Here is a 22,985-nt window from a genome sequence, read left to right as displayed (position 1 = left end):
GAACGGCTGCTTCTTTTCATCTTAAACTGGAGATTTATGTATTCAGTTGATGTGTAATGTTACGCGTGTGCCACTGTGAGGCGCTAGAACACTTTTCTTCTTTCTTTCTTTCTTTTACTTCGTTAGCCGTTCGCTGCTGATAGTGCTGTCAAGCAACCACTCGAACGTTGCGTGCGCATGCGTATTACATAGCGGATAACGCCACAGAAGTGTTAAACCGTGGGTACAGATTAGCAAAAATAAAATAAAATTCAGACCCTGACACCAGAGGGGCTCCGTATATTCTTTTTGTAAACTACTAGTAAGAAATGACGGTAGGCCGTGAGAGCTAGTTGGAGTTCCAGAAAGACACTTGTGATGTCCAAAATCTTTTTTTTTTTTCTTTCTTTCCCACGCCAAATGTGACGCCATCTTGTCTGCGAGTGGCCATGATCCTGGTGAGCATGTTTAGGCACTTCTACAGTTTTCTAAGATGAAAGAGAATCGCGGACGTGGGTCGCCCTCCGACTTCAAAGTCTTTCGCGTTGCCCATTGCACCGTTTTGTTTAGCACTTTGAAAAACCCGCCACAGCACGACACGTCTCTGCCGTCCGTCCCTTCACCAAGTCCAGCATGCTCCCAACGTCTGCCGGCAGACCCGCATACGCACGTGGCTTGGGATGTGCGGGTGGGACTAAACCCCCCATCAAGCCCTTGGCACTTGCCCAACATCTTCTCCAGGTGGGACTTTGGCAAAATGCTTCCGGGGTTGATACGATGCAGGTGACACTTTTAATATGGCGTCAGGGGCTGATGGGAGTTTGAGTTCAAAAGTGTGGTTATAGCCACAAGTTTTCTGTGACTTTCTTCTCCCACTACAATAGAGTGCACCATACATCATAGTGCAAATCAAGCAGATTGTTTTTTTGTTTTTTTTGTTTTTTGTTTTTTTACTAAACAAGGACAGAAAATGTGTGGAAATTAATCAAATAAATATGGAAGAAAGGTGGCGGTGTGCCTAGTGTGTGCGTAGGACAATACATTAGCAATATCTTTGACTCTTATCGTCACTTTTTCTAAAAATACATACATTCTATATCAGGGGTGTCAAACTCATGCTAGCTCAGGGGCTGCACGGAGGAAAATATATTACCAAGTGGGCCGCATCGGGGGAAAAAAAAAAAAAAAGGTATATAACTTAAAAACAATTGCCGTCAATTATAAACAGATTTTTGTGGACCAGCCCTAAATTACGGCGCTCACCTGTAATCATATTGTTCCGAAAAATAACATGAATGCAAATGTAATATGTCCCAGACATGTTAAATCTACCTGCTTTGCATATATATATATATATATATATATATATATATATATATATATATATATATATATATATATATATATATATATATTTCTCAGAATGCACTGTGTGGCGCAATTAATGACGTTGTAAGGACATTAATCCTTGTTGTATCTATTTGTGTCATATTTAACACGTTTATGTCGGTCTATGATTTAAAATAAAAATAATTAAACAAACCGTAACTTTAAGTTGTGTGTAAAATAATGACATCCAGGACGATTCCCCCGTACAAATTGCATGGCTCATCTGAGGACTGCTTGTGAACGTACAAATTTCTTATTTGTAGATTGTGGACGGCTGATTAATTAGTCCGACTTTAAAAAAATTTTAAATACTTTTTTTACTTTACAAAATCGTCTCGTCGGCCGGATTAAACTCCTTTGCGGGCCTGATCCGGCCTGCGGGCCTTGTGTTTGACACCCCTGCTCTATATGAACACTGCAGTAAGTGCAGTTAAGTGTTACACTCTTAGCATGCAGGTTGCTGGACCTCTATGGGAGAAGGAAGGTAGTATTTACACGCGGGCAGTTTGGGGGTTTCTAGTGCAGCTCCGTCACACGCCGGCCTTTTTGTTGTGGTGCTTACTTGAGGATGATCTGCAGAGGAGACACACAAAAAGACAGCACATTTTCTTTTTTTCATTTGTTTTTCTGCCTATGTAGTAGTCAGTGCTTCATTTGGGAGATAAATAAAGATGAATCTGTGAGAAGAAAATGTAGATAGTGAGTGGTCTCCACATGTTGAGGAGCTGCTAATTAGTTGGCAAAAGCCAGCCAACGAACATGACAAGGTGACAGCTGGCGAGTGCATGACACATGAAAGCGTCCCATGTTGTGATGTGTTGGGTTTACAAGTTAAGTTACCATACAATATTCCATCCAACGGCTGTCTGGATTTAATCAGCAGGTCAAACCAAGTGTTTCCATGATCGTTTCAAGTGACGCATGTCGCATATGGAAGACATGAGTCCACATGCACCGACGCCCATATTGCCCATCGAAAATGGTGTTGCGGAAATGACGGACCAGAAATGGCACAATTTACCTAGCAACAGGCAGAGCGTGGCCCCTTGTCTCCCATTTGTAAAAAGATCAAATAAATTTTGCTAAAAAAAATTAAAAAAAAAAAAAATGTAAAAAAAAAAAAATCCATGACCACATTATTACATGAAAGCAATTAAGTTTTAACACAAGCTTCAAGTATTAACATGATAATTAATACATGAAAACATGAAAATTATCATGTAAAAACACAAAATTTGGAATATCAAATAAAAATAAGATTTACATCAACATCTTTTTTTTTTTTTTTTTTTTTTTAGTGATTTAGGCATTAGTAAAGTCAGATTGCATACAAATCTTAGAAAAAGTTTTAAAGTTGAAAATCCCCCCTGTAATTATAAAGGATTTATTCAGTAATGTTTTTGAAATACTTTTTTTTTTTAGCTCCCTGATTATCTGCAACAGTGTTGCACCAAATACAGTGAAGAAAAAAAATATGACAAAAATGACAAATAAAATGTCCCTTAATGTACTTAAGTAACGAAGTATTATTAATTCGTTACTTGACACCACTGCCCACATGTTGCCGTGTAACTTTTATTCGTCACCATCTGTTCAAAACATCAAGATAAATCACACCGTGATAGATATGATTATTTTATTAATTGGTTTGTTTTAACTGTCTTTGTTATTATATGACTACTTTTTTTGTACTCCGTTTGCAGCACTTTATGCAGCGCTGCTTGTTTTAAAGTACTCGAGTTGAATATGCGGCATATAGTAAATGTAAGTCTCACTAATTACTTCTTTTTTTTTTCTTGAAAGAGAATAAAAACAATAAAAACGCTGGTCCATCTCTGAAATATGTTGGCGGTGCCTAAATCATCCTCCAATCCATGAATGAGCCTCATGCTGCAAATCCAAACTGTGCCACCTCAGAGCGAAAATAAATCAAATATATAAATAAATAAACAACTAAATAAGTAAGTAATTGAGTAAGTGAATAATAAATAATTAAGTAAGTAAATGAATCGTGCCACTCTATGGAATGAAAATCCAGTCGAAAGGGGGCTTTTATGAGCGACAGAAGGGGGCGCTGTAGTATAATTTGTGACCTGACCAGCGCGAATAAAAGTTACACGGCAACATGTGGGCAGTGGTGTCAAGTAACGAATTAATAATGTTGGGTTATTTATACTCATCAGAGTAGAGCTATTTTTCAACTTTTTATTTTATGCAAATATCTGTAATCTACACCTAACACACGCACGCACACGGTCTCATTACTATTTCATTTTGGATTGTCTTCATTCCAGCTCGTCACCATCTGTTCAAAACATCAAGATAAATCACACCGTGATAGATATGATTATTTTATTAATTGGTTTGTTTTAACTGTCTTTGTTATTATATGACTACTTTTTTGCACTCCGTTTGCAGCACTTTATGCAGCGCTGCTTGTTTTAAAGTACTAGAGTTGAATATGCGGCATAAAGTAAATATAAGTCTCACTAATTACATTTGGCCAATTTTGTCATTTTACATCAGTGGAAAAGTGTTGTTTTTTTTGTGGGTGGTGTGGTAGTACATAATTGGCCCCTGTAGCCCAACCTTTTCCTCTTCGGAGTCAAGTGAAACATTTTAGGGTAGATTCATCTTATTCTATAAATGCAATTCATCAGAAAACTGCATTGAAAACACTACTATGACACTTTTACTTCAGTAAAAAGCTCAAGTTGACCTAATATCTACACTTCTGGATGTGGGCCAACTCAGTTGAAGATTGATTAGCATTGTTTTGGTTCCAGTCCCAATTCAATCCTTTTTGTTTCAAGTGAACTCATTCTTTTAGCTTATATGTTTTTTTCTGGCTTCCTGCAACAAAAGTCCAGACATGCACGTTTGGGTCACTGCAGAATGGTGGATCTGCATCCTATTGTTAAGTGTTTTCTGTTTTTTTGTTTGTTTGTTTTTTAAGTGTAAAATCTGTGACTGAGGCTGCACCTCCCATGTGAACCTGAAAATGAAAGGCAGTATCATGAATGGATGGATGTCACAGCTTGCATATACAGTATATACATTCTACAGTATATTTACAATACATGTTTGTTATAGGCTATTTGTCTACTCAAAGAGCAGGTGTCATTATTTTGCACATGTACCTAATGTTGTGGCCAACGAGTGTATCTAAAAATAATTGTTTATTCGATGTTGCCAGGGAAACTATCTATGGTGGGAGGGGAGGGGCCAGTCCCTCGAAGGACAGATGGAGGCAGACAGCAACAGGCTGACGTCACCGTTTTTCCCTTGTCCTACATCCATGTTTAAAGCTGTGGCGCCACTTCCTGTTGTTGTTGCCGCACGCCAATTACAGGAAGTGTGCTCGCGGGGCCGCCGTGCGACAGGAAATGACAAACGTGGCCAGATCGCCGCCTGTGATTAAGGCTCTCACATTTTTTTTATTCATTACTTCATTTCCATCCATCCATCCATCCTATCAGAGTACCCGAAGAAAACCCACGCAGTTACTGCTGCCGGTCTATTTCCATGTGTCTTGTAAGTTTTTCCCCGATGTGAAATATCATATTTCACATTAGTATTGTATACCATTGACGTCACTGAACAGCAGAGTCCGATCTGTGTTAATGCTGCGCTCGCATTGGCATCTGATACGTTAACAGATTTTTGATCCTCATTTGGAAGAGCTCTGATTATGGAATGAGGACATCTGACATCCATGCATGCCATGACGCATATCCCAATGGTGCCATTTAATAGGAAAATATTATAATGGAAACTTCAACCACTAGCTTCAGATGAATCAAGTGTTCTGGATAAGATTCTGAGAGTTTTGTTGTTTTAATGGCCTCTTAAGATACAGTCTGTTGATTGACTGAAGATTGTCACGGTGTTACAATTAAATGCATTAGTGGAAGAAATATAAAACAAAATCCAACATTTAAAAATCCTGTGGATAATGATGGAAAAAGGAATGTATGCTGTTCAAGTTGCTTGCCAGCAAAACTGGCAGGTACACAATGTCTCGCTGCTATGATGTCACACTTTGTACAGCGCAGAAGAAGTCTGCATCCAGAAAACAATTACTTCTGACTGACCTCTGACTTTCACTGTGCTGAAATGACCAGGTTAAAAATGGGCAAACTGTGCCCCCTTGACACATCTGTACAAGAAAAATGGAGGAGATGCAACTCTTCTGCTTTGCTACAACACATCATCGTCGTCATCTATCGACTCTACCACTAATTCATCATCATCATCATCATCTTGATTAGATGTCATTTTGAATGTAGTACTTTTATAAAAGTTGAGATTTATTGCCATTTATTTTTCAAAGGGGAAGCCAAAACAAAACAAAAATATACAATATGTTGGATGTGCCCCAACTAATCTAAAAACAACATTCTAATGAATATTGTCCATACATACAACCACCCATTTTCTTCACCGCTTATTCCACACAAGGGTCGCGGGGGTGCTGGAGCCTATCCCAGCTGGCTCCGGGCAGAAGGCGGGGTACACCCTGAACTGGTTGCCAGCCAATCGCAGCAATGAATTTTGCATTTGTGGAATTTAAGTTAAGCAGCAAAATACATCCATTTTTACTCACCTCAGGGGGCGGCCATTTTGTCACTTGCTGTCGACTGAAAATAACATCACAGTTGCCCAGGGCAACAGGTAACGACTGTTCACGGCTCAGCTTGCGAACGTCACATGACCAAACTCTGAAAACAGCTGAGCCATAATTGTTTGCTACCTGAACACTAAGCAACTGTGATGTCAACTTCAGTCGACAGCAAGTGGCAAAATGGCTTCCCCTGAGAAGTTAAAAACGGTTGGATTTTGCTGCTTAATTCATATTCCACAAACACAATATTAATCAGAATTCCAAGTTTAGACTGGTGGGGGCGCATACAACATAATGTAAAACAAATGTTTGTGTTGACTTCCCCTTATAGTAGCCTACTCTAACAAAGCTTGAGAAGATTACTGGTATTTTATTAAGAGTATAGCAATGTTGTAAGATATTTGTAAGAATTTTAAATGACAAAATGTGTTGGGATCATATGCTGCATTCGAGGATGGTCGTAAGTCGGACTTTTCCGAGTTCAAATCACGAAGTGCGTACGGGAACGCCCCCTTGAACTCGGAAATTCCACTGGTGAAGTCGGAAAAAAAAGGACCCCGACCTCACCGACGGCAGATTACAAGTGACGTCACTCTACAATGGCCACAGACCGTGAATGGCAAAACACAATTTACTAAAATATAGAACTAGATAATTTTCTTCATTCATAAATATTTGACATAACTTCACGTAACACAACGTATGTGACAGTATGTCGCTATCTCCCTGCATGAAATTATACGGTGAACTACTTAACTGTATGGAATGCTTATGAAATAAGATTAAAACAATAAATGAAGCAAAATTGCGAAAAAGCAAGTTTGCTGGAGGTCAAAATGAGTTTTGAGTACCAAAATAAAAAGCAATTTATCATTATCTGCCATTTTGGTTGTTTACTTTCGCTTCGAACGCTTTCAGGTCAGAACTGGGAAAAAACAACTCGGATATATCCGACTTCCGACCATCCTCGAATGCAGCATTATGGCAGTGTTTCTCAACCCTGGTCCTCTGGGCCCACTATCCAGCTTGTTTTGCATGTCTCCCTATTCCCAATGCAGCTGATTCTATTGACAGCTAATCAGCAAGCTCTGGAAAAGCCTGATAACGACCCTCACCTGCGTTGGAATCAGGAGACATGGAAAACAGGCTGGATAGTGATCCCCGAGGACCAGGGTTGCGAAACACTGGTTTATGGTATACAATATCTAATACAGTCAACTTGAGTGAAGTATTAATTTTGAGGGTGTGATTGTGAATTAATATACCTGTGTTTTTTGTTTTTTTTTTGCTAGTTGTGGTATGGCTTACAGGTGGTAACTTTACATGCGTAACTGCACTTTTACCTTGCAACAAGGACGCAACAAAAGGGCGAAACCAGTATGTCCCGATTGGTATGCATGGATGTGAATGTGCTAACAGTGTGCGTTTGCATATCACGCAAGGAATACAAGCAATTCCCCTGCTGCAAGATGGAGGGACGTATTTGACACTAAGAAACGTGGAAACGTGGAAAAAAAAAACATGCAAAACAGAACCAGGAAGTGGTGCTACACAACACAACTACAACATTGCAAAATGTGGGAGCTCTGAAGAAGTACTTGGAGCGAGCGCCTCAAGGGGCTACGTATTTCTTAGGGAACATAATAGGCCACCCAGGAGGACCCTCTGCTCCTTGGGAAACCCCCAGTTGCGTGATTTCGCACCAAACAGGTGGACGAGACGGATGGGGAGGGGCGAGGGCGGGGCCACAGCCGCAGGTTACGGCCGCTGTGCATTTGACGGCAAGACTTCTTCAGAGCTCCGCGGACTGATGAAAGAAAGCTTTAAAAAGAGCAAACCTGATTGGCTTGGGCTGTTGCAGCGTAGGGGACACTTGCGGCCGGAGTTGTTGCTGCAGAGACAGTAGCAGGCGTAGCACTGTACATCATTGGGACTTTGTTTCGAGGATGAGAAAGGGCAGAGGGAGAGGGGAGGATTTGGCGCAGTATGACAACCATGGAAACAGGCGTGCCACGTGCATGTTGATGCGTATCGTTTGTTGATGTTGTTGCAGATGGCGGCAATTGCGGCGGATGTTACAGTGAGCCAGCAAGCCATCGTTAGGGTTACACCAGCAGATGGCATGCAACCATTCACAATGCAAAGCAAGGAAGGAGGAAGAAAAAGAAAAACAGAGGAGACAAGCAGATTACAATCACATGTTAGGGTCTTATTTCTTTGATTTGGCTTTCTTTCTTTTTCTTTTTAAACAGAAAATCAGTTAGCTGCTTTCCAAAAGACTTTGAACGACGCAAAACTACAACGAACTTCTGGCAGCAGAGTTTGGATTTTATTTAAAGGGATACTTGATTCATTGAGCCATTTTCAACAGTAAGAAGATAATATTTTGTCTATAATTAGTGCGATAACTTCATTATTTTTTATGAACAATTAGTACCTTTAAAAAACAAATTTGGCCACTTGCTGGCACTGAAGATGACATCACCACATTTGACATTTTGATATTCCCAGCCTGCACTGAGAAAGCTTTGTGGAATAGTCCCTGTGGGTATCTGATTTAAATTCCCTGATCAACAACTTAAGAAACAAACCACATCTTTGTATTTTGAGGAAAAAAAATAATATATTTGACGTGTGGTTTACACTGACTTAAAGGTGCAGTCTGCCGGTTTCACTCTGGAAAAGGCCCTTTTTAAATACAGGATTTAAACAAACAAACTACTTCTCAATTTACAGATCAGGGCTTGTCTTCATTTCTGGTGGTGATTTTGTCCTAAAAAATCAAATAAAATAAATAATCCATGCGTGCTTTCAAATTGCCACGGGAGTGACGTCACGCAGCCAACACGTTCGCCTGGCCCCGTTTGCGACACGCCCCCCCGCTCTGCGATTGGCTGGAGGGGTGTAAACACGGTCTTTCCACAGAAACGTCCCGCTGTATACAAAACAAACACAAAATGGCAAAATACAGGCTGGGGGGGGCTTTAGGACAAAATCACCACCAGAAATGAAGACAAGCTCCGAACTAGGGGTGTTAAAAAAAAATCGATTCGGCGATATTTCGCGATACTACATCGCGCGATTCTCGAATCGATTCAATAATCGGCAGAATCGATTTTTTTATTTTTATTTATTTATTTATTTATTTTATTTTATTTTATTTTTTTTAAGGATTCACACCTTGAGCATGGAAGAATGTTATATGAACGGAACATTAAGCCTTAATATTTTATTTTAATGCTGTTCAAACATGAAACAGATTACAACCTCTATAAGACTGAAATTTCAGATAAATAAATAATACATTTTCATATAAATCTTACACTCTACAAGCTTACTGATTAGTATTTTCTAAATTTGAATGAAAAAAAATCGCAACAATCGACTTATAAATTCGTATCGGGATTAATCGGTATCGAATCGAATCGCGACCTGTGAATCGTGATACGAATCGAATCGTCAGGTACTAGGCAATTCACACCCCTACTCCGAACTGTAAATTGAGAAGTAGTTTGTTTGTTTAAATCCTGTATTTAAAAAGCGCCTTTTGCTAAGTGAAAACGGCAGACAGGGCCTTAAATTTAATAGTCTAACAACATGCGATTATCATCTACACTTATTGCACGTAGTGTGTGTGTGTGTGTGTGTTTGTGTGTGGGGGTGTGTGTGGGTGTGTGTGTGTGTGTGTGTGTGTGTGAGACTATATATGTTGATGTGTGAGAGACAGAGAGACAGAACATAAAAGGTGAGGGTCAGAACCTACCAAGACTGCTAGCAGGTGTCATGCACAGGACTGACCCTGGTGTGTTCATGCAGAGAGAGAAGAAGGGATGGGGGGGTGTATGGGTTAATTGACAGGGAGGAGATTCACAAAGATTAGACAAGTTACTGTGTTGATGGAAACAAGCAGAGGGGTTCCCGTTGACCAGTTATATTAGTGACAACATGTGCAGCCAAACATCAGCAAGAACTTAACCAGCTCTTTCAATGTTTTTATTTTAGATCAATGCTGGATTGCTGACTATGAATTGGATATTTTTTTTGCAACAAAAAAAAAAAAGAGAAGGAAAGTGTGAGGACTATTCAGATGTGTCATGCTTTGAATCTAAACCACAGCCAGACTTGGAAAAAAATGAAGATGCTGCTTTCCTCTTACACCAAATATCACATGAAACCTGACATGGGCGTGGTTACAGACTAATGTGTTTGCCACAGTTCAGCACAGCTGACAGCGTTGGAACATCCAAGGTGAAGGCTAAACAAAGCGAATGCCGTCTTTGAAGGGCAGAACTGAACTGATTAGGATGCAATGAAGTCAAGAGATGTTGAAGCAAATACTTGAGATGACGACGCTATCGGTTGCCACTGTCTCATAGTTTCGGCATTGTTTACCGAATGTCTTACATCAGGGGTGTCCAAACTTTTTCATTTGAGGGCCACATACAGAAAATCAGAAGGATGCAAGGGCCACATAATGTTATGAAAAGAAATTGTGTTTAGTCCTAAAAATTGTAGAAATAATTTATTTGTGCTTTTGCATATTTAGAAAAAAGCTACAGTATATAAACCAATAGTTTCAGTATTAGTTTTTTTTTGTTAAATGTGTATTACTTGTGCGCAATATTTAAAAAAAACAGCATGGGAGCGACGTCATCTGAAGGTGCTTTTCTATTGGCTGATGCTAAATGACGTCACTTCTGTGTGACATACTTTCAAACGTCCTTATTCCGGTTGATATCAAAATAAATCTACTAAAAATCACACCAAAGACAAAAACGAAGTACTTTTTTGCTATAATTATAGTTCTAGTTAGTTTTGTAAACATAAGACATAATTTCAGTTAGTTTTTGTTTTTTAAAGGATTTTTGTTTTTATTTTATTTTGTTAACGAAGTTGTTTTTTGAATTTTAGTTGTGGTTATTTCGTTAGTTTTAGTTAACTAAAATAACCTTTAATAGCACCCGTTTTTCCATACCCTCCCTTCTTACTTTGACCATCTCCAAACATTTTTGTTTTTATTTTATTTGAACTGAGTCAAATGCCATTTTTAGCATATGTCTCGGGCAACTAAAACATGGACGACGGGCCGCAAATGGCCCCCGGGCCGTAGTTTAGACACCTCTGTCTTACAAAAGAGTCAAAAGTCGCGGATTTAAGAGACATTATCAAAGGGGCTAATGCTTGTGTCAGCCTTTTCGCATACAAGTTTATAGACTAAAATCTTGTAACACATCTTAATCGATCATCACGGTATATTGACTCTCTTGTCCCCCACCTAAGTGGCATTACGTCTCACTACATTGGCAACTGGTCACGAGAGGTCATTTGCCCAGTTCTGTACTTACCCGTAGGAAAGAAAGTGGGCTGTTGGAGCTGTGCGCTGGCCAGTGCCTGCTGGTAATGCAAGACACTTGGGTTAAATAGGGAGCTGGCACCGTTGCTCTTCTCCAGTGCCGCTCTCTTTGGTAGGGGCTGTAGGACGCTGTGGGGAAAGGCCTGCCCACCGGAAACATACGAGCACACACAAGAGAAGAACAGTCCGTTTACATTTCGGAAATTCAACAGTCAAAGTCACAAATCTATAGTTTGACTATGCTCAGCACATAAATGCAAGAATGGACCAGAAACTACATCCTAGCAAAAATATTCAGAAAATTGTGCAGATAAAAATATTTTATCATTAAAATTGATGTTTTTTTTTCCCTTTTCATAAATGTATAATATAAACTGCAATTGCCATTGGTGTTCTTAAATACAGTACACTATGAAACTTCAAACTGCATTACAGCGTTTCACAGTAAGCAAACGAGCCAACTTAAAACTTTGTGAGTGGCTACAGTACAATTAAAGAAAGCTACATGCAAAGCAAAAGGTGAAAGGTCAAAGTACCAGGTCTACAGTTGCCTCGAGGGGTCGCTTCATTGCTTTGGCAGTCGACTGAGTCTTTAATTAGCAGGCAGCGAGCACATGATGGCAGTGGGCCAATGGGATTCAAGCGTATTAACATACAGGTAACAGCAAGCAGAGGTGCATCATGGGGGACAGCATTGCATTGTGGATAGGTGAGAAGGAAAAGAACAAAAACAAAAAAAGAATCTGAATGCAAGTATACCACATACAAAACCATAAGCATGCACATAAACAAAAAACTCTTTGGTCTACTTTCAACATTTGCTAATCTTTCAATTAGTTTAAAACCGTCATTACTACTGGGCAAACAATTTAGTAGCATGACTAACTACAACTTTTGACAGCAACAAAATGCATCAGGATAAACGAGATCAACTGAACTATGAGCTCGTCTTCAACTCAGATGATGTGAGGTGGTTGTTTGTTCAAGCCATCCCGCACCATGTACTTGATTGTGTCATGTGACCTAATTCAATAATTTCATGTGGAGCGCTGTTTATCCTCCAAGATACTGTACATATTTGAGCAGCAGTATCACAGCTCTATAAAAGTAGCAATACAAAGTTGTAGGGATGTTCGATAGATACCACTTTTTGTCAGATCGATATCAGTCGTCACTGATACCAAGTACCGATACCACTAGTATGCCTGATATCCCCCCAAAACAATGGCAGATCATTTTAATTTATCACATTATAGCATTTATCCTTAAAATTGAATTAAATTAATGGCAATAGCTTGAAATAATGCCATGTATCGAAACACGCCCATCCCTACAAAGTTGTCCATGCAATGAGGACACAGCTCAAAGAGATGGAACCTGAATATCCAAATCGGCCTTCCTTGTGTGCAAATCGCATCACAAAATTGTACCGATGTGCTGTGGCATGAATAAACAGTGAGGTTAGTTCAAGATGGAGGATGGCGCTCTGCCATGAGATGAGAAGCAAAGGTGGCAGCACACCACTGCGGATGAGGGAGCTCTTGGCAAGCAACAAAGAACGTGGCACACTCAAACAACACCAGAAACAGAAAATCGCCATTTTACTTTCCCTCCTTTAGATAACTAATGTGATTTATGGATAGTGATATTTACAACAGCGAAGCAATAATGGTTTTATGGGTCTCTGCTTCAGCTTTGACAATGGGCTCAAAGAAAATTGGATGAAAGGTGCTGACTAAACAACTAAATGGGCCAAGGTTAACATCCTCACCTCCAGCACCGCATACTGCGGCTGGTAAATATACAATTAAAGCCGATAAGATGGGGCACATGAGGACCACGTTGTAATGTGAGGAGGATGAACAGAAAACGTTGTGAGGGCAAATAAGGGAAGTTAATGAGCTGAGGGACTGTGCAAATATTAGATTGCACTAAGGGGTCATCTCTTTGCCCCAAGTGGCCTTCGGTACTGTATGTTTGCATTCAGTGTCCCAGCCACGTCACACGATCACACAGTCGATTATGGAGGACGGACAAGGAGAGCAAAGCAGCAATGACGTTTGCCAGTAAGCTAACCGGGGGGATACGTTAGGCGTGGTGCGACGTGTTAAAGAAAGTGCAGCGGCTAACAGCAGCGTTGTAATGGGGGGCTTGCGGGAGGGCGGGGCACCGCTAACACACGCGGCCAAATATGTCCACCATTTTGCCAGCATTTCCACCTGTGTGTTGGCCAGCTAGGGGATGTGATGTGACTTTCTCATCCATCCTTGATTTCATTAGCACCGATCTGCTGAGAGCTGAACTCATCAAGAGCAGGGACGGGAGGGTGGGGGGTGTTCTATGTGCTGTCTGAACCAAGGGCGCCGTACAATGAAAGTGCTCGGGTAATAACAGATTGTTCATGCAGTATTATTTTGAAAGGACCTCACTTTGGGAGAACTATTGTTAGTGGACTGCACACTGGAACCTACTGGAATGAACTTGCAGAGGTGGGAGGGTGCTTGATCCAGTTAATAACAAAACAGGGCTCCACATTTAATGTTACTGTGGGGGTGTAACAAAGAGCGGCATGTATGTGTGTTCAATTTAAAGGAGGTGGTTCCCATGTGAATGTTATCATATACACATACAGTGTTGTGCAAATGGCCAACATTGTTCTTTTAACAATGTTAAAAAGAACCTATGATTAAAAAAAAAAAAAAAAAGTAACATAAATGTACGTGTGTTGATTTGGGCGGTGTCGTTATGATTCTTCAGTGGACAATTCCATAGTTAGTGACAACCAAAAATGAACATGAAATCCTCCAGTAGCACCTTCACCCACATCCTTGCCAAAATGTAATAAATTCTTAAAATTGGTGTAGGATTTTTTTTATTTTTTATTTTTTTTATGCCTGATCCAACTACAGTAATTGTATTCTTCCTAATATTTAACATTTCATTTTGTCAATTTAAATGCTGTTATAAAACGTAGTCAAACAAGACAGCTAGCAAACGGGTTTAGCACTGTACCGTATATTTTATACTTTATGTTCCACATTATAAGCTATTAGTGGTGCAACAGATCACAAACAGCCAGGCACTTGATGGTAATGCTAACAGATAGCTGCTAACCAGTAGCCACCTACATTGGAGAATTCTGCTGTATCATAGGCGGCATAATTAATTAGCGGTTTCTTACCAATTGAATATGACTTTGGGATAGCGTTGTGTTGATGTTGGTCGCAACTTCAATGTCACTCAGAACTACGATAAAGAAATCCTAAACGTCTAAAAGGGAAGTCAAGCTAGCCATCACGCCATGACGTGGGCCAACTTCAAAGTAACAATGTAATAAGGATATTTGCAATTTTACATTGATGTCAATGTATTATTTGGTAACATTTATTTTTATTAGCCTTAGCGGAGGCGGCGTGTTGTTTAAGCTTCCTTGACATGTCTGAATGGTGCGGGGAGAAGAGGCAGAAAAAATATCCCGTATCATTCATTTGAGGACTAATTTCACCCTAAGTTGCCGAAAATGCTGCCATACATGCGACTTACGTCATCCACAATGGGTTGCAACTTCCCCGGCTGCTATTATGCTGCGTTCTCACCAAAACCGAAAAGGCGACCTGGAACGTTTCCTTCGCGAGCGTTTCATTGCGTAGAGTGTTTTTGGAACGATTGCTGCTCATTGGCGCTTTCGTGCGCAACGGAGCGGAGGAGGCGTGTCCCTTGGTGAACAAGGAAGTGGAGCACTTTAGCGAGTCAACAAAAAGTGAGCACCGCCAAATACTTTCATTTCTTTCCTGGGACTAAACAGCCGTGGCGCTATTTTCTCCTCTTTTGAGGTACGTGATAGCACTTTCGCTTTTTTAGTGGCAATCGGGCGGCCGGCATCTGTGCTAAAAATAACTTTGACATGGATGATAAACACTGCGGTACAGTTCATTAGCAATAGAGAGGGTGTGTGTGACGTAGCCCGTACTTTAAGCTGATTGGCTGCCGCGAGGTAAAAAGCGAAAAAAGTTCAATTTTTTTAACTTTGGCGAATTGTGTGGATTTTCGTCACGAATGTGCGGATTTTCGCTGCTGCGCACCGCATCCCAGCATGCGAAACGCGTCCTCCGCGCCGCCCCACACACTTTCGTTCCGTTGCGCGCGAACTCCATTGACCACAATGCAAACGTGCCTGCCGAAACGCCTTCCCCCGCTTTTGGTGAGAACGCAGCATTATAGTGAATGTGGTTTGTTAATGGGAATGCACACTTTTTTTTCCCCCAAGAACCAATCCACAGATTATGCTCCATCCAAACCGTGGGGCCTGATCTGAACCTACCACGGATCAATGATGATCCGTTGCACCACTATTAGCTACGCTCTATTACAGTGGCATACATTTCAAACTTATACTGTGCATCGAGGCTGTGGTGCTGAGCTCTCACCATGGCAGCTGTCGTGGCGACGGCTTGCGCAGCCACTGCCGTCTGGTTGGCCTGGTGTTGGGTGGCCTTGATCTTGGCCTGCAGATGCGCTGGCGGGTGGAAGTACTTGCACTTCTCGCGGGAGCAGCGGCTCTTGATGTAGTCCATGCAGACCGTGACTGTGTTGTCACTGGTGTCGATCATGGGGCTGTCACACGGGTGGGCAAAGCGGCAGTCGGTCTCGCCGCGAGCGCAGTTGCCCCGCTGGAACTCACGACAAACCTGAACACACACGCAGTTGAGATAACATACAGGGAATGAAAAGCGAGAAGACTGCAACAATACATCACAAATCATTCATCTCCACATGGATTTACATTTTTAAACAGAAGTATTTTGGAAAGGGACTGCATAACATGCAACTAAACTATTTTGTGCCAAACCCAAAGGGCTGTGGAACTACTGAAGCAACCAGCACTGAGGCCTGGGTCTAATCACAGGGGGGAGATCTGCTTGTCATTGGCACTATGGGGGCCCGTTACACACAATCACACACATGCAGGTCATTTGCAAAGACTCATGCACATCAAGTTCACGCACGATCTGTGTGGGTGCGCATGCACGTCTCTGAGGGATGCTGTTTCATTAGTGAGATTCATTTACAGTAGTTGCTAAGTGATAGCACTCGTGAAAGACAAACACATTGAGGCATACACCTACGCATCCCTATATCTCATATGGAGATGACAATTGTTTATCTCTCTAAAGGTCAAGGGGGGGGAAACTCTTCCCTTGCCTTCACAATTAACGTCTTCTCATTCAGTATTGTCTACCAGTCGGTCAATGTGATCTCGTAACCTACTACCTTTAACTTTGTTAAATATACATCAAGTTTTACATCAAGAATCAAATACTTTCAAAAGATTAGATGCCCGAGGCTTTTTTTTTTCAGTAACATTTACTTACGGATTCCCATACATGACTGTCTACAATACTTATATAAGAGCTGTATTAACAATTCAGCCTTTTACAAAGATCAAAATGCTAATTATGTAAGATTGTACTTTGCATTTGCACTCCTCATGAAAATTACCTCACTAGCACATTTAGCAACAATACACTTCTCAGTAGTAGTGCATTTTAGTTCTACGCCATTGAAAACTACAACTACAATAATAAACAAATGTGTAAAATGAAAGATTCTAGACCATGTCAATGAAAATTCATCATAATCTATCCATCATAGTATCATCTTTGTAAAAGCAGAATTTTTGATGTAGTTTTCACATCGGATCACATTATATGAACAAGGTAGGTATACCGTTGCAGGGAAAATAACGTGAACCTTTGGAATTGGTATTATTATTAGCTGGTCTTCATCTATATCAAAATTGAATTTTGAATCACTACTGCCACCTGTGGCTGAAAAATGAAACTGTATTTTCCCTTCTTCACATTCACAGCGCGCACATGACGTCACACCCCCCCCCCCCCCCAAAAAAAAAAAAAAAAAAGAAAAAAAAAGTCACATATGCAGATGATTTAAGCCCAAATCTGTGAAAGTTATTGTCCAGAGACTTGCACGAGCACCCATTGTGAACAGCTAAGGTGTTAATCTACTAATTAAAAAATGTTTTAGTCATAAATGGTCGAATAAAAAGGCTATTATAAAGGCCGAAATTAAAGTACATATAAAATGTGCAAAAACAAAAGAATAAATCCTAAAAATTACCATAAAATGTCCAAAAAAGGAAGAGAGGCAATAAATTACCATATGTCCATAAAATTGCCAAAAATGTAAGAAATTTGACAGAATGGCATAAAAGTCTAAAATGTATGAAAAAATGAAGTCTGAAAACTTACAAAATCAATCAATAAATAAATAAGAAATGGAAGAGGAATGAAAGCCTACGTATTGGATGCTGCTCTCCTATTTTTAGCTCTTGGGCCCTTCGTACATTAGACTAAGACGATTCATCACAATCTTCAAATGTTTTGCGGCTCCAGACAGATTTTCTGTTATTTATTTGGCTTAAAATAGCTCTTTTGACAGTAAACATGGCTGACCCCTTCAAGCTAGAAGGAATGTCGGGACGGGTTACCTCCAGCTTGTCTGTTCGCAACAGTTTTTGGTTGGTTGATGAGGCAGTTGCCAATGATGCAGGAGGGCTGCCTGGCACGATCACGGGGGTGCTGGGCAAGATTTCTGCGGGCACCAGGCCCATGCTGTGCGACATGGGGGTCAGGTATGGCGTGTAGCTCAAACCTGCACTGGAGCCTAGACCCTGGCTGACTGGAAAGGTCTGCTACAGAGCAAAAAAAAATAAAAATGTTTCCATACTCATTTATTTCAATACAGCTACGAAGCAGAAATCAAACAGCAGAGCAGGATGAGGTCAGGACGAGCCACTTCCTGCAAGCAGCACTGACCACAGGTTGCATGGTGGTGCCGGGAATCATAAACTGCATCTGATGGGCCAACATAGCAGCCGCTGTCTTCTGCTGGATCAGGTTGTTGCGCCCGTTGATCTCCAGCTGGGTTTTCAGGTGAGCGGGTGGGTGTAAGTACTTGCAGTTCTCCCGTGTGCAGCGACCCTGAAATAGACGACAAACAGGCAAAGCTGGTCAGTCATGGTTGTTTTTTTGTTTTTTGTTTTTTTGTGGTGGAGAACTTTAAAAGTGGCTGCCTTATCACTGTGATCCTACTGACACATAACGATAGCACTTCTACCCTGAAGAGGAAACTGGACCAGGTATGACTTGAGCAGAAACTGAAACACGGTAAAATTTTGATGGACATGTGCAACATAACATTATTAGTAGTTACAATAATTGTAGTATTAATAGTACAAGACGAAGAAGAACGATAAGAAGATGAGACTCCAACAGGGAAGATGTCAGAAATATAAATTACAGTTGAATGGAAGCCCAGGTATTGGGGATCTTATTTCTGTTAAAAATCCGACTACAGCAAGAAGGGTGGGGTTATTTAAAAAATTTTTTGTAAGTCTGCAGATAGAAAATTAATACAATTGTGCACGAAGATTGAGGGAAACAAGGAGTGCAAGGCTTCAAATTCTTTGCATCATCTCATCGATCACATTGAATGATGCATTTGATGGGGTCTTGCATTTATGATGATTTCTGCTGTTTACTGCTGCTAATGTACAAAAAGTCTATAAGGTTGGGAGATTTATGGATAGGGCTGTGTATCGATTCAGATTTCCAGGATCGATTCGATTCGATTCACAAGGGCCCGATTCGATTCACGATTCATAATGATTTTCAATTCAGTTGAGGAATTCATGCAGCACATATTTTAGACAGTCAAAAGTACCAATGCTGCAAATAGTAGAAACTTCTTGCTCTAATTTAATGCATTAGTAAAAATATAAATATTTACATTAGGAATTGAATCAATTGCAGTTACATTAATCTGTTTTATTTAACATGGCCTTATAAAAAACAATAAATAATAATTTAAATCAATTACAACCACAGTACAGGCTGTGTAAATAAATTGACAAAAATGGGGGGTTGTCGATATATCGATACATGGTTTTATGTATCGATATTGAGATATGAAAGAGTGTATCGATACGATACTGATATATCGATATTTTGAACCCAACCCTATTTATAGATGTGTAGCCTACCTGTATTTTTTATTTTCATTTGTTTTAGCAATATACTGTAAACCAAGCCAATCCAAACATTCATGTCATTTAATCTGTAATATACCATTAATCATTGTCAGACTGAGTGAAATTGAATTAGGTGACACTGTAAAAGCATTTTGAGTACCTTGAAGGTAGAAAAGCGCCATCCAAGTGAAGCTCATTTACCATCTTTCCATTTATCAAATGGCAAACGGTAACTCAATATGGGCCTTTGATGCAGTGCTTACTGCGAGCAGAACTCATTGTAAGGAAGAAAGGTTATGAGATTGAAAGTGAGTAGAGGATGGCACAGGGACATAAGTGCGCCGAGAAGAACATGCTGGCCATGACATAGCACATCCTGTGGAGGGCGGAGCCAAGTGAAGCGTGATGGGAATGACAAACGACTCCGAAGCTGGTGTTGCTAAGATGCTGTTCCTGCTGTTTCTTGTCATTGCAGGATGAGAAAGGTGAACCACGTCTTCTTGGCTCTTCAAAATAAATGAACAAATCTGACACTTTCTTTCAGGTATTTATTTTACTATCCAATATTTTGATTTAATTTGATTTGACTGACCTCAATCTGTGCTATGTTGTGTACTGGGGCTAAGGCTCATGGCTTTTGAGGAAAATAACCAACAAGAGAAAACTAATAAAACCTGTCTATTGTTGTCAAATTGTAACAAACTCCATAACGCATCACTCATTTGGCATGTTGCAGTATATTTATTCCATCCCAAAGTAAATGAAAATGAAAATAGAAGTACCGTACATCTCAAAGACTGTATGTAGTGTACGAGTGCCACAAAGCTGGAGCCGTAATGATGAGCGACTCAGGCTGACTGACCTCTACACCCTGCAGTGAGCTGCTCCAACCTCCTCCTTTATGCTTCACATGAACCAACTCACACCTGCCCACACATATGCATATTAAACGCCTGGATCACAACAAGCATCACCCACGCACACCGACACTGTCATGCTTGAGGACATGCACACAAACAAAGCAGCCATGTCGAGCCTAGACTAGTAATGTTTGCACTGAACCTGACAAGGAAAGACTCATGCATGTGATTTGTCAAACAACACTCAGGTACGACTGCAAAAGGTAGTTGTGCTAGTAATACGACACGAGCTAACGTCGCTCAGTCTCAGTGGCTTTGCGCAAGTATATATTGACTTTTCTTTTTTTTGGCACTAATTCCTGGTCCAGACGATTTAGCACAAGCAATCTTGTCTCAGTAACTTTCCTACCTACCGCTGGAATCGGGCCCAAACCTTGTAGCTACCTACTAAATCGTCACTTTGCAGGAGACCACAAAAATGGCGTGTGTTCAACCATTAACATAATGGACTCGGAAGTGTTTTTTCGGCAAAGTACAATTAGCAGTGTTGTTCCGATACCGATTTTTTGGCCCCCGATACCGATACCGAATACCCAGGTTTGCAGTATCGGCCAATACCAATACCAATACCATACCATACCGATACCTATGTTTTATTTTTCCTCAACATGAAAAAACTGTCCTGCCATTGGTTCAGAGCATTCAAGGGCCAATAGGATATCTTAGATTGGCATGCAGTGAACATGTCACATATCAGTGAATGTCGTGCACGAGCAAGACACAAGATGCTGCATCCAAAATTCTACGTTAGCGTTGGAATTAATGGTATCGGCATGTTACTTGTGAGTACTCACCGATACCGATACCACTGTTTTAATGCCATATCGGCGCCTCTGCCGATACCAGTATCGGTATCGGAACAACACTAACAATAAGTAAGCGATTCGAGTTTATTTGGGACTCATTCGTTAATGTGAACGAGAATCTCGAGTGCTGATGATGGGCCCCGAGTCCAGGCACTAGTTGATATGAATTAAGATCTATTCTTTTCATATGCATTGTTGGATCAAATGAGAGGTCAAAACGTCAGGTTAAACCGATGATATTGGACCTAAGAATTTCAGAATTATTCTACTTTAGTGACATTTCTGAATAATCTTAACACTGCATACCCTGTTCTCTCACAATGCAGTTTGTTGACTGTCCAAATAATAAAAACAAAATAATTGTGTGCTTTGATGTCTTGTGTGACCAGGATTGTGTGGGAGGTTGCGGCAATATATACAGTGTGCATGCCAAGATCTGGACAGCATCCAAAGTGGAATCTGCCAGTGTAGCACGTTGTCAGCATTGCGACCTACATAGGTCACCAAAAGCACACATGCACTTACTTTCGCACTGCAAACCCACACTCCTCACTTTATTCATTCTGCAGACTTTAAGAGGAGTAATTTTCTCCCGAGTGCTACCAGGCTACTCATTACTTCTTTCCCATTTAAAGGGATGAAGTAAATTGTGTCTAAGCTCCTTAGGAGATGCTTCATAATGTGCAACTTAGTCCTTGGACCTCTGCTGAGTTCATTGTGTCAAACTATGAGTGCCTTTCTCACTTGGTCTTTGCATCATTTAGGTTTATTTATTTTGTCCCTGTGATACGTTTAGTGTCACTATAAAAGGTGTCAATGTACTGTAATTTAAACTAATTAATATTTCATTCTACGATAAGACCAAAACCTTCAGAATTATGAACTCAAAATGAGGTATTTCTAAATTGTGTGATTCTAGAAGACAAGGAGTCATCATCAAATAACAATACCATACACCCACTCATGTAAAATGCTGCATTCATCCAAGTGAGGGAGGTGTTAATCGCTATTGTGCATTGTAGGGAATACAGCCATTACTCACATCATGCTTGTCCCTTACTCTTGTCCAAGAGTAAAAACATCTAACACAATTATTAAATCGTGACTGCTTACTTTTGGGTGTCTGGGATTAACAACAGTGCTCATTAGCAGGGGGTCTTTAGTTTCAGGCTGCCATACCAGAAGATTTAAAGCTCATAAAAGCAGAGAAGCTATATTGCGGCATCACATTAACCCCCCCCCCCCCCCCCCCCCCCCCCAAAAAAAACAAAAAACAAAACAGAATCACTGATTGTTAAACATTTGGGATCAGATAGATGACTGACTACATACATATATTTCTAAGACACACACGCACGCATGCACGCACACACATCTATTCATCGCAGTGATCTATGAAAAGGATCTTTGACAAGCACCGAGGCTTCTCTGTGATTCGGGCACCAGCCGCCAGTTTACAGCCACAGCTACGTGATGCGATTACACCTTTCAATCAGGCCGCTGACATGACAGCCTCTCATTGTAACCCTGCACGTGCCAAAAACTATGGTCCATTGGTGGTGGGGCTCCTTAAACAAGTGAGAACTTTCAACCATGCAGAGATTGGGTAATTATATGCTTCACTGCAAACACCACTGACGTCCACGTTAGATTACAACTTTTGACGTAAGCCAACCAAAGTAATAATTAGAAGACACCAATTTCTATTTTTGCAACCCCTTCATGTGTTGCATTTTTAGTAATTGGTGTCCATTTGTTGGATTCACATGCTTGAAAGCAGTGACTCTTAGGCACAAGTGCCACCATGAGGTCCGTGAGAAACCTTTTTCAGTTTTTACACATTTTGGATGGCGACTGCATGGGT

At 40.6% G+C, this 22,985-nt stretch overlaps 1 protein-coding gene across 11 annotated transcripts in view; it reads right to left on the bottom strand.

The window, feature by feature from the left end:
* Positions 1-1,417: 1,417 nt before the first annotated feature.
* The window catches only part of mbnl2 (muscleblind-like splicing regulator 2), a 44,029-nt gene continuing 22,461 nt past the window's right edge, over positions 1,418-22,985 (bottom strand). For 2 of the 11 annotated variants that reach the window (XM_077512356.1, XM_077512355.1), the window contains exons 3-9: positions 18,182-18,346; positions 17,854-18,057; positions 15,773-16,033; positions 11,882-11,935; positions 11,338-11,488; positions 9,756-9,791; positions 1,418-1,941 (exon numbers count right to left, since the gene is read on the bottom strand). In XM_077512356.1, the coding sequence (XP_077368482.1) occupies positions 1,814-1,941; positions 9,756-9,791; positions 11,338-11,488; positions 11,882-11,935; positions 15,773-16,033; positions 17,854-18,057; positions 18,182-18,346 (999 nt within the window). In that variant the 3' untranslated portion in view covers positions 1,418-1,813. Of the gene's footprint in view, positions 1,942-7,830; positions 7,926-9,755; positions 9,792-11,337; positions 11,489-11,881; positions 11,936-15,772; positions 16,034-17,853; positions 18,058-18,181; positions 18,347-22,985 lie in introns of all 11 variants that reach the window. The other 9 variants (XM_077512358.1, XM_077512362.1, XM_077512365.1 and 6 more) reach the window with 9 other exon arrangements.

Source organism: Festucalex cinctus, chromosome 2, assembly GCF_051991245.1.
Source record: "Festucalex cinctus isolate MCC-2025b chromosome 2, RoL_Fcin_1.0, whole genome shotgun sequence".
In the NCBI taxonomy this organism is placed as follows: domain Eukaryota; kingdom Metazoa; phylum Chordata; class Actinopteri; order Syngnathiformes; family Syngnathidae; genus Festucalex; species Festucalex cinctus.
This window is presented reverse-complemented; position numbering and strand designations above follow the sequence as displayed.